Source organism: Atractosteus spatula, chromosome 5 (assembly GCF_055471065.1).
Source record: "Atractosteus spatula isolate fAtrSpa1 chromosome 5, fAtrSpa1.hap1, whole genome shotgun sequence".
Classification (NCBI taxonomy): Eukaryota; Metazoa; Chordata; class Actinopteri; order Semionotiformes; family Lepisosteidae; genus Atractosteus; species Atractosteus spatula.
Genome location: NC_142710.1, coordinates 36,612,156 through 36,629,715, shown reverse-complemented (window position 1 = coordinate 36,629,715; position 17,560 = coordinate 36,612,156). Strand labels below are relative to the sequence as shown.

Genomic DNA, 17,560 nt, shown 5'->3' with positions numbered 1-17,560 from the left:
AAAGTTTATCAGAGTTTAAATGATGGAAAAAGTATTGTATGCTTAAAAGCATTTACACACTGCCTTGTAACATCTTGAGTTGTTCGTTTTCCTTGTAATATGTTGTTTCTTACTGAAGCTTTTGTAATTTGCCTATGACAAAGGTATAAAACCAATCATAATATGTTACTACAGTGTCATTCGTTTGTAGTTGTATAAAGTGTGTTCCACTGAAAGTAGCTTCTTTTTTGTATTTCTTCCAGATGGACTGGTTGTCATTGGAGTTCACTCTGCGAAATTTCCAAATGAAAAAGTTCTGAGTAACATCAAAAGCGCAGTGCTGCGGTATAATATCACTCATCCCGTTGTCAACGATGCCGATGCCAGACTTTGGCAGGAACTGGAGGTGTCGTGTTGGCCAACACTGGTCATAATAGGCCCAAGAGGAAACCTGCTTTTTTCTCTGGTTGGAGAGGGACACAAGGAGAAATTATTCCTTTTTGCACAAACAGCTTTAAAGTACTACAATGACAAAAGGGAGCTGAAATATAACAGCATAGGATTACAGCTCTACAGGGATTCTTTACCTCCATCCATTTTGTCCTTTCCGGGTAAAGTAACAGTGGACCGCACAGGACAGCGACTCGTGATAGCCGACACTGGACACCACAGGATTCTTGTCGTCACGAAAGCTGGACAGTTACTTCACACAGTCGGAGGCATGTTCTTTTGATTGATACATTTTCTACAAGATCAGAGTAAATTTCATAGTCGCAATTTACACACATAAAATTAATGCTTCACTGTGCCATGTGTCATGTAAATTTTGGGCATAATAATTACAAAGGCTGTCACAGATTTTTAAAGTGGGCTTACATCTTGGGTTCATCTTACAGCAAAGACCCCTGTACACAGGAAGAACAATGAAGTGGAGGCTGGCTCCTCCGCCCCACCCACTCTCATTGATTGATAACTTATTGCGCTCTTAATCCAATCGCATTCTATAAGCTCTACTGTATAGAGATGTACAGAAGGTGCAGCACGTATTGGAGGCATCAACTCTGCAGGTACCTGGGAAGTCTAGAGATCCCGGTTTCATGGGGAGCTATGAGAGCACTGGCTGACTTGCAAGCCAGCCTGTCGTGGCACTGAGCCAGTCATGCTCTACCACTTGCGAAATGCTAATCGCAGTCAACTAGCGACATGACCCTGGCTGGAATGTACTGTATGATGTCAGCATCATAGAGCTCAACCTGTACTCGGTGCCAGCCTTGTTAGCAGTTGGTGCCCCTATTGTCAGGAACAATTTAACTTCTCCACATGAAAACATGAATTCCCTCCTGCTTTAGAATGTATTTTTTTATGGTTTAATCGTTTTCTTAAAACAATAGTCTAGTTATGGTATTGGGCTGTATACTGCATCTCTAGTGTACTGCAGTTTGTCTCATTTCACTTCTTTATATCCAAGAATCAGAAATTGCACTTTCACATAAACTCGGAGAAGTAAAGGTCTGAGACAAGAGTCAGACCTAGTTTGCTGGTATGCTGCCAAATTACTTAAGGTTATTAAGTCATTAATAATCAGGCAAACATCCAGTCAGCTTGCTGCTTGGCTTTAACCTGTCACAGTAAGTAAATGATTCGTGCCACAGACAGATTTGTCCACTTTGTGGGTATCACATAACATTTAAAATATTTTACTTTAAAGGGCAGCACTTTGAGAAGCTACAGGTATTTTCATTGTACACTTGAGAATTTTTCTATTCAAAGACAATAGAATTTGAGTTTAAGTGAAACCAGCTGATGGTCTAATTGGAGGTTGAGGGAACCTAGATGTATTTGAAATGGAGACCTTACAGAAACTGTCGGCCCAGCCTAAGAAAGCACTGGGTTTAGTAAGCTACAGTAAGTGCTATTTTCAGAAGTATTTTTTCGACAGGCAAAAGGTTTTAACAGCAGTGTTAACTTCATACACAGAGGGTAGAAAGCGTCTAAAACATGTTTAGAAAATTTGGAAATATTGCCCAGCAGTGATGAAGTATTGGAAAAAGATTTTAAAACTGTCTCCTATGAGAATGACTTTTGGAAAGTATGTTATCATGCATAAAAACTTTTTTAGGCAAGGATATTAAAAAAAAAAATAACCCTGAGTTTGCAGGAAGATATACTTGCCCTTATTGAACACACATTCTTTTGTCACTTTCTTTAAAATGTATATTTATCGCTACGTTCAAGATAATTGCAAGTGTGTATGTATGCGTTGAACTGTCTGGGAAATGTTTCTTAAAAGCATTTTAACATTCTCCAGTGAAATCTTTATTCTACTCGCACACTATCTTATTTCATTCTTCTTATTGTATTTTTAGGTCCATCCAGTGGAAGAAGAGATGGTGGGTTTGCAGAAGCAGCTTTCAGTTCTCCTCAAGGAGTTGTAATGAGGGATGACACAATTTATGTGGCAGACACAGAAAACCACCTGATACGAAAGGTACTGAAGGGTTTGACTATAAACAAATAGTTTGTGACAAAACTGGTGAGAGAATCGTGTATACTTGTGCTTCTAATCTATAGAGGTATAAGCATAGAATTAAAAGTATACTTCTAATCTAATCTTAATTTCTAAACTAACAGAATTCACTTTATCTGTGTGTGTTATCGGTACAGTTAATTATAGGCCAGTCCTGCAAAAGAGGATTAACAATAGCTATTGACAGTACGCATTTGTTTTTTTTTACTTTTGATTTGTGACATTTATGTCAAAATACTGTTTCTTCCTTTCCCATCTGGTAAATAAGTTAGTTATTTCCCACATAAAATATCATCCTATATTCAGGTAAAGCAGGACGAATGTAGATAACCTAGAATCATACTCTTAATTATTATAAATCTGAAATTATTTTCGAGTGTATAAGATTTTAAATAATTTGCTCACTTACTTAAGTTAAAATTTAGACCTTACTGAGTGTTTCATTGTGTTACAGGTTGACCTGTTGGAGGGGAAGGTCAGCACTGTAGCAGGAATTGGAATCCAGGGCACAGACAAATGTGGGGGAGCTATGGGACCACAGCAGCCAATCAGCTCCCCATGGGATCTGGCTTTGGGCAGTGCAGGTGAGATCCTCAGACAGCTATGGTATTGTGATTTGTTTATAGTGTGGCTATAACTGAGAAGAGTCCTTCTAAACCACTGTAATACCACCAATGGGACAATGCAGTAGGTGGTGTCTTTTGATAGGCAGGCCTCAGGAAACAGACACTTTTACAGGTAAAAAAACAGTGCTCTATCTATACTGTGCAGTGAAACTCCAAACAGCTCCTCTTTTGAACTCTACCCAAACTTTTTTCTTCAGATGTCCTTTAAAACTGTATAACTGACTGTTAAATACAGTCCGGCAGATCACTGTCAGGAAGTCAGGGATCTCTTTCAATTCCAAAAAAGTTGCACTCCGGTGTCCTCATGCTCATCAGTCAGCTGTTTCCCTCCTTCCTTCTCCATCTGGTGCAGCACATAATAGAGACTCTGCTCTCTTCTGACACAGCACTTGTTGACAGCCACTGGAAGCCTCCTGGCTTTTAACTGTCACCTGACCAGTTTTCTTCCTCCAATTAGTCAGGTAACAGAGTGACAGATCATTCCTCACAGCTTTCAGGGGAATGTACAGTACCAGGCAAAAGTTTCGGTACACTTTCTTGAAACCAGGTTTTTCATGATTATCTGTGCTTTAAACTGTATAAACTTGTCTGTAAACACTTAATATTTCAATTTCAAGCAAGTGTACTCAAACTTTTGACTGATACTGTACAGTAGTTCAGACAGGATCTGCACTCTTGTTTGAACCTGCTGTCCTATCGCACCACATGAAGTCGTGTTAAAGATCAGATGGCTAGGTTGATAAAATAAACATGTATTACCATTATGTCACTTCATTATGCATTGTGTTACCATACTTGCCTACATTCTGGAATCATAGTTTTTGTAAATTTACGCATGCAAGAGACACTCCAGATATTTCCATCTTGAGAAAAAGAGAGAGAAGTACTGAATTGTCATCTTTGCATACTCTGTATTAAACACTGAAACATCTCCTGGCCAAATATGACACATGTTAATGATACTACTGCCATATTTCTGATTTTGTTAGCTGTGAGTTGTTATAAAGACCATTGTTATACCAGAGCAGGTGTGGTGGATTAATTTTCCAATGTTCACTTAAAATCCAGCTTACAAGAAAATGTGAATCCACAGAGCAAAGTAAAAAGACCGAAAGACACATGTGCATGATGCCACCTCCCTTTGCTTGGCCTAGCATATTTTTTATATGGTTTTCTACAGAGCCCAGCACTTTGGAGTGTTACCTTGTTTTGTGTCCAAATTTCTCCCAAACAGCTCCCAGTGTTTGAACCATTAGTTAGACACCTGTGCTCTTGAACTACAGTATTGAATCTTAATGTGATGTCAGGTCTTGTCTCCTCAAACTGAGCAGTGCCAGAAGTGGCGGGGGGGAGGAAGAGCTGGTACCCCAATCTAAAAAACCTATTGTTGGAAAATATTTTCCAAATTCCAGTTGTTGTGTACTGTCCGTTATTTTCGACAGTCATTCCGAGTTGGTTTAATGTCTGACTGCTTTTCTGTGTTTTGCTGCCTTCACTTTATCATTTGTACGTGAACTGCTTAAATGTATCAGCCAGTGAGCTGTTAAATGCATATATTGGCCTATTACATTATAATATTTTATTCCCCACTCGTCTGAAATAATCAAGAAGTGATTGACTCTAGTATGGAAATATTAAAACTTGGCATGACTGCATAACAGAAAAAACAATCTGTGTTCAATGAAGTAATATTAATCAGTCTAAATCTGCAACAAACAATTCCCTGCGTATCATTTTTTTTCTGTCTTTAATAGCCTACAAGTAAAACTGGGAGATTTTTTGGGTTTGCCAATCTCCTGTTACATAATAAATGTGTTGATGATTATTCAACAACATTAAGGTAATCACTCTTAAAATCTAATGTGATGAGATCTATTTCTGCTTTAATTGTTTTTGTTAATAGTGCTCTCAGAAAAAAAAATGAAGATGGAAAAATGTGGATAATATACTATAGTAGGTACATTAAGCTCTAATGTAACTGTTTGTGAAAAGAGGATGCATCTGGCTTCAGAATGTAATTACACAATGATTTTACAGTTTTCTTAACTCTCCGTTTTTTAAAAGGCTAGGTTTCAGCAAATGCATTTAGCTTTAAGTTTGAGCAGGTTAACAGCTCTTAAGGAAATGTAAAGTTTGCAATCCAGATATTCACAAAGTGAAAGCATTTTTAAAGAAGGGTATTGTGTGGACATTTTAGTTCAATTGTACTTTAGAGTGATTGTTAAATGAGATGTTAGATCTGATGTACTGCTCTAGCAGGTGGAACGGCTGAAATGATGAAACTGCATTTTACCAGTACAGATGCCATGTAGATCATCAATCATGTGTTGATGTGTTCAGAACACATTGCAGTCCATACTGCAGTAGGCAATGATTTGAAAAAAAAAACATTTTTATTGTTGTCTAAACTTTAGGTTTAGATTTTGATTGCAGTGGCCAGGTTATAGAAAGTAACAAATACATTTGTTAATTGTTTCATAAAAGTTTCATTTGGATTTGTCATTTATACATTTGCACTGCTATTCAACATGAAATGATTTTTTTTGCCTATTACTGTAGTAATCTTTAAACAGTGGTGGGTTTAATCATATATTTAAGCCAAGCAACTGGAACATGTATTTGCAAAATTGCTTCCAGGCACTGTTTATGACTAAAAGTTAAATGATCTTTAAGTTAATTATTCCTTGCACTTTAAGTCATAGGTAAAATTATTGATTGTCTTTTTTTGGATGAGAATTGTAAATATCCTATTAAAATCTCGTCAAAGATGACTTATTTTTCCCTCTTTTCCTTTAAATGTTTGATAGTGTAAGAATTTATTATTCCAACTCAAAGCAGTCCTTTTTGAAAAGCATTGTTTCCTTTGTTTTATCGATTTCTTCAGCTGTAAGTTTTAACCGCTTCAGTGCTATCTTTTCCACTTCTAAAAGCAAGCTCTGTCAGAACATTTAAGGGGGAATGTGCTATTTTTTCATTCTTCACCTGTGAGAGTGTTCATGAAAGACATGCTGCCTTTATGGTGATCGACCTATGGCTACATGTCAAGTGCTCCTCTGATTACCACACCTCAATCTCCTCAGACACTTATCTAATTCAGTCTTCTTAGCAAGTAAGTGAATCTCCTTTACATGATGTCTTAGTTTGAAGAGCAGCTGCTCAATGCATGTATGCCAGTGAGCCATGAAAGTGCGAGACACCTCACCTCATCTTGTTCACACAGATCCTAGGATCCCAAATGCTTTGCACAGTGATTTCAGATGCTAGGCATCAGTGGCATTTTATAAATTAAAACTCATTTTTTAAAAGGGGGCATCGACAACTGGACACTAATGTTAAGGTTTACATCTGCACAACGCAAGCCATCAATTTCCAAGTTAATTTGAAATACTTTGGTTTTACATCCTCGCTCTCATATAACTGATTCAGCGGATGAAAAGAGCTCTGGCTTTGGCTTACAGATATAGAAAGAAAAAGAAGCTGACAGGTTTAATTTTCTGAGTCAGAAACAAATACCTTTATTAAACATGTCATACATTAACTTAGTTGCTGCCAGCCTTCCTTATCTATTAAGAGAGCAAAGCTGCAGTCCAAACTGCAAGGAATCCACAGTGCCAGACATAGAAACTCATCAAGTCTGATCTACTCTCAGACGAGCAGTTCACTGTTGCACCTATAGGAATGAGACTTCTTTTGATAGATCATTTTAGAAAAAGTCTATTAGCTGTACTACTTCAGTGTAAAGTTATTCATTAACAAAAACATTACAGTGGTGAATAACTTCCTCTTTTCTGGCCCTAATTATCCCATCATCTCATTTTTTCATTTATGAGATTGTGGGGGGCTGCCACCCCAGTCGAGAAATGGTTGACATTAAGTTCTTCAAGGGCATTGTGAGTGCTGTAGAATGTATATGCTTGGTAACACACCCATTCACACAATTTATTAATGGTTTGTATTTACAATAGTATTTTATTATGTCTGTAAGCTATAGTCATGTTAATATATTTGTCATTTACAGTTAAACCAGCTGGGAGGATTACATCTAATTAAAATAAGTTGTGTTTTTTAAAGATGAATTTGTTACAAATAATAGGCTTATGACATTTGATGTCCTTTTTTGATTCACACATGAAAGGTATTTATCCCTTCTTTTGAAACTTTTAAAACTGTGTCAAAAGCATTCTTCACTGAAACAACAGGATAAATTGTGTTTTATTTCTTCTGTCTAATCTTCAGAGCAATGGGACAAAACCTCAAGGGTTCTCTTTCAGCTACTGATAGCAGCATCTTAAAATAAACACTTGCACATTTCAACCTCAGGGGCAGATTTATGGCACAAACCCAAGAAGTCCACTCCAAAGACATTTAACTAGTGGATACTAGACTGTTTCAGAAGACTTACCATAGATGTGCACGTTTCCAGATTAACAAGGGATGCTGTAAGACAAAATTCCATTAATCACAAATCCAGTTAAAATGTATATAAATGTGGAGTAAAACGCATTATCATTTTTTGGGTTCAAGATTAGCCCTCATTTGTATTATAAATAAAACTCTAATGCAGGAGGGTGAATTAAAAAGCTGTGCACTTCAGAATTTACTGCTGATAGACACATATTTAAAGTCATGTGTTTCAGATAACCTTGAAATGGAGGAGCCTTTGGGGCACTGAATTGTACATTTTCATTTCCTCAGCTCATTTTCACGGAGACCACTGTGCACAAAATTTAATAGGAATTGTATCCGAAAGCTTTTTACATGTTCTTTCCTGTGTTAATTAATGTAGTTTGAATATATGAATTCTTGAAATCCATGTATTATTTTGGTTTAGAAACTTTAAACGTTGAGTAATATAGTTGTGTTTTAAAGAATACAATTGTCTAATCTTTTTTCCTTGACATAATTGTTGCTGAGAAATAAGCATTTTCATAAATTCAGTATTTCACTGAAGGTGAATAAGTAGACTAATGCCCCAGTAGAATGATAATTTTGTTGTGAATGCATAAAGTTTCTTTTTTGACACTGCAATTATAGCCATTTGTGTTTAAATTTATTTGAAGAATTCCTTGCAGTACCAAATCTTAAATGATTCTAAATTAAAATATGTTGCCTTCAAATTAGCTGTACTAATACATTTTCTTTTTATTGTTTTTCTGTGGATTTATAAGTAACTTTTGTTCTAGTGCGTTTGTTTTTTTTTGTTTTCCATTTTTTCCGTACTCTCTCCATTTCATATACTGAGAGGTGATAAAAACTCAAATGAGTATTTGAGCCAGTAGCATCCTGTATGTTGAGATTTTAATGCCTCGGTGTATATTGGTTTACTCCCCCACACCTCACCCCCCCATTTCTTCAGCAACAGCTGGATAAACAAGATTTATCCTGAGTTGGAACTGCTTAATATTTAATCTCTGTGCCTTTTTATTTAAGTCTTTGTATCAAGCTCTTCTGGCTGCTGTATGGTTTTTGGAATATTTTGTTCTTGATTCCATGGATTTCAGATACTGTTGCTACAGCTATGATAAAAATGTCCATCAGATAGTCTCAGCATTGTCCCGCAAGACAGCTGTGGAAGTTGATAGCATCATGAGTCTTGTATGAAAGCACAGTTCGTTTAATGAAGAAGTATGACGTCACTTTTGGACCGCTTTTAAAGAACTTCTTAGTGTCTCCCCCCTGCTCTTCAAAATTCAGTTGAGTTAGAGTTGTCCATATAGTATTCTTCGCAATATTAAATTTTCTTCATAGTTTATTAATGCTTTGTGTTGTAATGCATAAAGCAATAAGCAATAAAGTGTACATGTGAAATGTAACTTGCTGGTATACTTTAAATGTTGTGCTGAGTATAAGGAGGTGACATATACAAACATGTTTTGTTTAGTGAATGTATTTGAAAATAGAACCTACATGTGCAAAGTGCTATCAATCCACTTGTATTACACTGTTTTTTTAAGTTTTAAAAAGTAAAATGAAGGGTGTCCATTTAGCAATCTACTGTAAGTAAATGGCAAAAGACATTTCTGTTTTCTAATGTGAATAATATCTGTAGATGTATTTACCTCTTATATTCATTTTATTAACAGTGGTTTATAGAACGAAACAAAACTACATTAATTTTGCCAGTTATTTTTAGATGTTTAACTTAACTTTGCAGGCAAAGCATAAGATGAAATAATTTTGCCAAACACTAAAACAGACAAAAAAGGGTGGAGGAGTTTTTCTTCCTTAGACATTGTAGACTATCACAAATTGTTCTCTGTGTGGCACAAATTACAGCCTTGTTTTACACAAAAAGTGCTGCAGTTTATATATGAAGCATTAAAATGTGATGCTATTTTTACCATGTGAACTGCTGTTCTGCAGCAGTTATAATCAGTTTGTGGTTCTCCATGAACCAGATCTTTGGTATAACCCCTATCACAGTTCTAGTGATTTTATTTTTCAAGGGGAATCGCACTGATTCCATCAAGCATATGTTTCTTATTACATTTAATAGGTTTTGTTTGTTGCTTGGTGTAAAGCTATTAGATCTGAAGTAGGGAATGACTTTTTTTAACCCCTCCATACTTTTGTTATTGTTAATCTCCTCAGAAGTTTATAATTTTTTAATTATAAATATTTTTTTTTCATCACATAAAACAGCTACAGGTGAGTTATAATGGTTAACTACAGTACATGTAACCGTTTCCCCTATTCTCTAATTACTATTACTATAACTTGTAACAATCACCCTTCCCTAATACAAAAATTGAAAATCTATGAGGGTGCAGCCACAGTCTTAAAATCCACTTGTGGTAAGAACAGCAACCTTGTTCTTTTCAGTTTTCAATTTCCCCAGCAGTGACTCATCACTGAGCAATATTTCACTCTATTTACTTGGTCTGTCTGTTGTTTAAAAGAAAAAAAATCAATTTGGTGACATTTGTGTAGACCTCAATGCTGTTTTTAAATGTACGTACAGGTTTATTTTTCTGTCTAGTTTAAAAAGAGATTTTGTCCTTTTGTTTTTTTATCACCTTGTTTACACCTTTGACAAGTTGACAGTTTCCTGTATGGGAGAAGAATGGAACAGTATGTGAACTTAATTTTTATAAGTCTACTGCATGTAGCGTACAGCCTAATTTAAAAGGTATTTGGAATAAAATGGCTGGATCTGAATGCATAGGTAAATGCCTTATAAATGCAGCAATTAGTATTTCAATGAGAACAGGAAGGCAACTTCTATATCACAGCATTACTCAAATGCATTGGTACGCCTGTTAGATAGCTTAGTCTTTTTTCATGAACACAGTCATTCACTCACAGGAACACTGAGAAAATTAAACCACAAGCTATTATACTGGTGAAGATAAATGGCAAAAACTGAGGCAGCAACATAAGTGCTGACCTGGGTGGTAAGCTATTTTAAACCACATGTTCTTAGAGGTTCAGAAAGTACAACAGTATGTTGCATGATATTAAATGACTTAGTACAATTTGTTGTTTGCGACTGTCTTGTTCGTTTTTAGTGTCCAACATCTACTATTGAAACTGCTTCATCTCCTTCAAAAGGATAATGCACTTTCAAAACAATACTGTTGAGTGGTAGCATCACAACTCTTTACATCTTTACATTGTAATTGATATTATTACATGTACATTAAACTGAGTGCAGAAAACAGATAAAATCTTAATTGAAATTGATATTAACATGAGAAGTATCAGAAATAAGAGCAGACATTTGTCCCAACATGTTTATTTTGGTCTATTACTCTTATTTTCACGCATCCAGTACTTGCTTTTTCCACCAAAAAATTAATTGGTTACACTTGCTTAACTACTCACAAATTAGTCAGTTTGGAATAACCAATCCCAGCATGCATGTCTTTGGAAGGTGGGAAGAAACTACAGTTCCTAGCGCAAACATGACTTGAACACACAAATTCCACACAGACAGGTACTAGAAGCCAGAATAGAACTCCAGACAGTTGCGAGGCAGTAGTGATAACTACAGAAAAGCACGCCACTATGCTGCACAAATTGTAATTTTTGCTGCTTGTAATTTTTAGCTTTGAAACTATATTTAAATACAATTACTTTTAATAACCAATTAGGACTAAGATATTTTTGTTGGAATTAAAATAATTGCTGTTGAGAACATTCATTATGTTGTTGTATTAATACATTATGTTCTTTAATACTTTACAGCAGTGGTTCTCAAACGTTTTGGACCAAGTACCACCCCTAATCCAACCAAAGCATCCAAGTACCACCTACAAGTCATCATCTCATAGGAACCCCAGAAATTCTCAATGACCAACATGAGCGCGCGTGCACACACACTCACACATACATATAATAAATATTATAATAATAAACTTTTTTTTCATATAGCGCCTTTAAAGGTGGCTTCTCAAAGTGTTTTACAGAAAAAAAACAGTAACAACAACTAATAAAAAAGCACCATTTCAGTGAGAGGGGTGAGCCTGTTTAGTCGAGCAAAGCAGATGTGAATTAATTTTTCGAGCCTTGATACAATTCACAACAGAGTCTAACAGATTTTAAATCGTCAGGCATTTTCTTGACGGCAAAGGTCTCGCGGTGGATGTTGCGATGCGTCCATTAATTTCTGGAGCAACCTCTCTAATTCGTGCAACTACACCGTTATGTCGGCTTGTCATTGCTCTAGCACCGTCTGTACAAACTCCGACACATTTTATCCAGTCGATGCCATTCTCTTCGATAAATTTATTCAGAAGCTGAAATATGTGCTCTCCTGTAGTTCCTGTTGGTAGCGGCTTACAGAACAGAAAGTCCTCATGGGACGTACCCTCAAACTCGTATCTAACGTAAACGAGCAAATTGGCCAAATCGACTACAGACTCATCTAATTGCAGTGAAGAACATCTGCTCATCTTAACGCGCTCTATCGGCGTACTTTCGATATAATACTTCATTTCAATAATTCTATGAGTGACTGTGTCTTTCGGAGGGGCAGCAGGTCGAGCTGTTTAGCAGCTTTTTCTCCACACATAATACGTGTCAGCTCTTTTGCCAACGGTAAATACGGTTCTTCAAAAATAGTGTGGCTTACCTGCTTTAGCAATCCGCAAGCTTGCATTTTTCCGCGTTTCCGTTTTTATTTCCGTATTTATTTAAAGTTTTTATTTCATGCGCATGGGAGCGAAACACAGAGACGCTCGGTGTATTTTTCTCAAATTAACTTAGAACAGTTCTTAAATATTTTTCTGTTATCTATCACGCTTTCCTGTGCTCACAAGATTACCAGCGTTCATAGCACGTATTTCTATGCATTCCTGTGTTTACAACTTGGCATTGTTCCAAAATCACGCACATTCTCCTTCCTCCCTATTTGCTGGAGATACAGTAGCTTTTTTAAAATACAATTGGTCACTTGCATCCGTAGCATGCATTCCTATAGAGTGGTATAGAATTACAGAGTATCTCTTGTGTCCACTGAAGTATTAGCGCGCACTGTAGCGCAGTACGCAGGCTGCGTATTCGACACGTTTAAAATACAAAATATGAAAACCCGTCCCGATTTTTCAGCACACACGACACAGTTCCAGGGTCTTTTGGCGTACCACCTGGCGGCACTCCACGTACCACTGCCGGTACGCGTACCACAGTTTGAGAACCACTGCTTTACAGTATTAAAGTCTAATACAGTTTAAGGCTGGTCATACGGGGTTCTTAAGAAGCCTCTTGGTTTTATTTGAATCTGAATAAAATACTGCTAAGTTTCCATTTGAATGTCTATTGCGACTCCACTCTCAAGTGCAAAAGAGTCTTCTATGATGCTGGTAGTTGATACAGTACTCTCGGTTACTCTGGGTAATCCTCAGCATTACGCCTCTCTTTCGTTAAGCTTTCTAGCCATGGGATTTTCTAGACCTGGGGTTCCCAATTGCTGGTCCTGGGCTTTCATACCTGCAGGTTTTCTAAGCCTCTTTAAACCTGCAGCATGTTAAGAACTAGGAGGAGCTGTAAAATGGACAAATTAATTATATCATCAGATAATTAAGGCTGTTAAGAGCACATCTGAACTAAAAAACATTTAGGGCACACCAGACCTCCAGGACCAGGAATGAGGACTCCTGTTCTAGACCAAAATAAAATGCTGAGTAACTCTGGATGGTTTATTTAGTTTTAATAAATGGAGAATGAATAATTTAATGTATTCAGTGATTGCATCTGATGGCTTTATAAGTAATCCATTAAATATCTAAGAAGTTGAAAACCAGGTGATGTATTAGCACTCAAGTCTTTTGGGGTTTTTTTTTCTTCTTCGTAGTTGGTTACATTTTAAAGGTGCAGTATTGTTGATCAGAAGGCATTGTGGTTCAATACATAATGCATTATACAAGCTCAGGAGCAGAATATGTCTTGAGAAAGTATATTTAAACAGTACATACCTCGAGACTAGTCTCCTATCTGACACAGATTCTTACAGGACTTGTTGCATTTGATTTCAGGTGGAGATGAGAAGAACATTTTATGGATTGCTATGGCTGGTACTCATCAGATCTGGGCACTGTTCCTAGAAGATGGCAAACTTCCAAAAGGAAGGTGAGCTGCTAGTCAAATTGTTCAATTTTAAATCTAAGTTCTCCTTTTTTGTGGTGTTGCTTAGAATAGGTGTCTGCTTATTAAGAGGCTTAGGAAATTAATATAGTAGGCTTTCAGTCTGTTAAGGGTAATTATATGCAAAAATCATGTAGTCCAGAATGTTTCATACCACAAAGATTTGTATCGAAATTGCTCTTTTAATTTTCCATGCTGAGTTTAGGATAATTTTTCAGTCTTCTTCATTATGTTTAACCCCCACCAAAAAAAAAAGGTAAGATAAAAAAGCAACATCTAAAATGAAAATCTAATTGCTTTCTAGTGAGTACAAGAAGGGGACCTGCGTCCGTTTTGCTGGAAGTGGAAATGAGGAGAACAGGAATAACGCCTATCCTCACAAAGCAGGGTTCGCTCAGCCTTCTGGTCTGGCTCCTGCCCCTGAGGAACCTTGGAACTGTGTTTTCATTGCGGACAGCGAGAGCAGTACTGTACGCACCATCTCACTGAAGGATGGAGCTGTGAAGCATCTGGTGGGAGGAGAGAGGGACCCTTTGGTAATGCAAACCCGCCATTGTGCATTGAGTACCGTTTCCACACACCAGGGGCTAAAGATCTGTTAGATCACACTTAAGCTGATAAAGGATGTGTGCAGGTGCATGTTTTGCACCTCTATTTCCTTCTAGAGAAAGATCAATTTTGATCTTAATCTGTTCAGAATGTTAGAAATCTTTGACTATTCAATGAAAATCCCACGCTTATTGGAAGAGACGTGGTTATGATGTATACAATTAAAAATGCCAGCATTTCGCTGTGGAAGATGTTAATAAAGTAGTATGAAAATCGGATATACAGTTGTATACTTATTATATCATGCTTATTTATGTTTGTTTAGGAAGTGCCTCAGCTAAGCTATCTGAATCATAGTTGCATCCAATTTGAATGTTAAACCTCTCAAGCTATGTTAAGATGACTTAAGTACAGTGTGATTATTTAATTTTCTAACATCTAGTCCCTCCAAATATGGAAGACAAAATTGAAAATAGGAGCAGTTGAAAAGGTAGAATTACATATATTGGTTTCCACACAAAGGTAATTCAAAATTTCTGAGAAATTCTAAATGCATAATGCATAATGCATAAAAATAATCACAATCAAGAATGAATCTTTTTGTTCCTTTATCTGAAATTTATTTATTGCCTGATGACACATACTTGTAGCTATTCTGCAGTGTTTATGTACTCACAGCTGTTCTGAAGGCTTTTTTCAAACCTTGTACGTAAGTACCCCATGGAAATCTTTTTGCTTCTTTAGCTCCTGATTAAAATTGCTGTGTGGATCAGATTGCTCTGAACTCTGATTGCCTTTTTAAAACATGTGACACAGGCGCTAGACAGTTAATGGTGGTTATGCTTCACCTGAATTTATTGCCTACTTATTTTTTTTAACTGTGTTAAGACTATATTTCAACTGTTTATATTTTTAAACAAATCAAGATGACAAAAAACATTGAAAGCCAATTTCATGTTCAGAACCCTCTCCTTTGAAGGGCCTTGTGGAACGCAAATATCTGATTTGAAAGATTGCTTTCCTCTTAATTAACAATTTTGAAGCACGTCTGCAGTGCCCTACTCAACTTCAATTTGTATCCAACTTGAAGCAGGTTTTGTTCCTCATAATTATATAGTTGATTTCTATATAAGGTCATTCAAAATAACATTTTAGACGAACAATTCACAGTAATGGACCATTTTCCTTTTGCATAATGTTGTACTACACTGATTAAGAACTTGCACACATTTTCTTCAACCTTACATTTGCTTACATTTACTTTTTTGTTTGTTTGAAGACTTCATATAATAGAAAGACTCTGATCATGGTATGATTATATGCTGTTCAGGGTGATAATTATTTCACTAAATTAGTGTCTACACAAGCCATTTGTTCCAGGCTTAAAGTAGCCCCACATGATAACGCATGCATCCTTTAGAGATTCAGTTAACCATCCACTTTCCCCAAAGAATTGTTTGTGACATTTTGTAATTGAATTATGTAAAATTCTTGGAATTAATACATTTGATATTTCAAATGAAAATGATTATAATGAAAATTGATTGGTTGGTTGGTTATTTGTTTCTACTTAAACAGAACTTGTTTGCTTTTGGAGATGTGGATGGCACAGGAATAAATGCTAAACTACAGCACCCACTTGGCGTGGCCTGGAACACACAGAAAGGAGTTCTTTATGTAGCCGACTCCTACAACCACAAGGTGATTGTACAATTGCTTCATTTTGAACAGAGGTTGTACTGTATGTGTCTAGATTAAATGAACAGCCAGTTAATTGTATTCTTAGCTATACATTTAACACATTTGAAACTGCATTTTTTTAACCACATTTTTCAGCTGTTTTATACCAGTATATAAGGGCTATAGTACATGCACGACATCTTCTACTTCTTTTTCTATGTTTATGCCCCAACAGATGAGGCTGAAGAAATGTCAGATATGGTTACACTAGAGACTTACAGCCCCAGTTTTGGTGGTCACTTTTGCACAATAGGATGAGAAAACTGGATGGTCGCAATCCAGTCATTTTTCTAGATGAAACAGGACTGTGGCTGCCTAAGGGTGTAGACTAGGGGTATCAAACTCTGATCCTGGACAGTCAGCACAAAAACGGTTAATGCTAGTGAAAGTTTGTCACCTGTTTCTAAACATTGGAAAGATCTGTGGGATATTGATTAGTTAAGTATATAGTCAGCAGTTGTATCACCCTGCAATTCACAACTGGCAGCTCTGAATGGAGTGTTCAGACAGCCATATTATTAGTAGTAGTAATTGATCTGCTCAATAAAACATAGAAACTGAAGGGTACTCATTCCCACATGATCTGTAAATTACCTTGTTTAATAATTTGTCTTTTTACGTGGTCACAGTGTAATAGTTCTGTGTATTTAGAGATTAGCAATTTAGTGATGGCTTATAAAACCTGCTGATTTGGTGCTCTCCAGTACCTGTTATAGTGACCTGTGGCTTAAACTTAATGTATGTAATATAATAGTATTTTTGTACTTTGGAGCCCAATCCAGGGTTTTTACCCATGCTTATAGAAGCCTCCACTATTCATTTTTGTGTATTTTGTTTACTGTAAAGGGAATTCTTCTAATGCTATGATACTATAATATATGCTGACGTATTATAGTATATGATTTAATCTGTGTATTTCAGAATTCATTAAATCAGACCATGTTATGCATCGTTATACTATATGGATGGTAGATTTATCATCTGAGCAATTTGTGTTACTCCATTTCATTCCTTTGCAGATTAAAGTTGTCGACCCTAAAACAAAGCAGTGTGTCACTCTGGCTGGCACGGGCGAAGCAAGTAACAGCCTTGGCCCGAACTTCTCTCAGTCTACATTTAATGAGCCAGGGGGTCTTCACGTGGGAGAGAATGGAAGAGTCCTTTATGTAGCAGACAGTAATAACCACCAAATAAAGATCCTGGATTTGGAGACCCAAATGGTATCAGTGGTAAGGGAGTTTTTTTAAATGTTGAAAAAACTGGCCATCTTTACTTCAGGGAATTCTAAGCCATGCTCTTGATATTATCCTTTGCGCTTTTTTTTTTCCAATGCCTTTGAGCAGTGTTTTGTAAGGGCAGGCCATAAATCATTTAACGTGACCTTTATTTTTACATCAAATACACTTTGGAACCATAGATTTTATATAATGCTTTCATTTTTTATCTTTTGTCAAGTTGATTGTTGTTTTATTACTGTGGATGTGGATGTTTTGCATACATTTGAAGAAAGATGTGTTTCTTTTTAAAGAAAGGGGATTGTGGGAGTTTGAGGCTG

The 17,560-nt window shown here is 36.4% G+C and overlaps 1 protein-coding gene across 1 annotated transcript in view; it reads left to right on the top strand.

Annotated features, from left to right (window-relative positions):
* nhlrc2 (NHL repeat containing 2) overlaps positions 1–17,560 on the top strand; it is a 44,476-nt gene that overhangs the window by 18,679 nt on the left and 8,237 nt on the right. Inside the window, exons 3-9 of the mRNA XM_088917387.1 lie at positions 243–698; positions 2,346–2,467; positions 2,961–3,090; positions 13,608–13,701; positions 14,021–14,252; positions 15,844–15,966; positions 17,025–17,234. Coding sequence (XP_088773513.1) covers positions 243–698; positions 2,346–2,467; positions 2,961–3,090; positions 13,608–13,701; positions 14,021–14,252; positions 15,844–15,966; positions 17,025–17,234 — 1,367 coding nt within the window. The remainder of the gene's footprint in view (positions 1–242; positions 699–2,345; positions 2,468–2,960; positions 3,091–13,607; positions 13,702–14,020; positions 14,253–15,843; positions 15,967–17,024; positions 17,235–17,560) is intronic.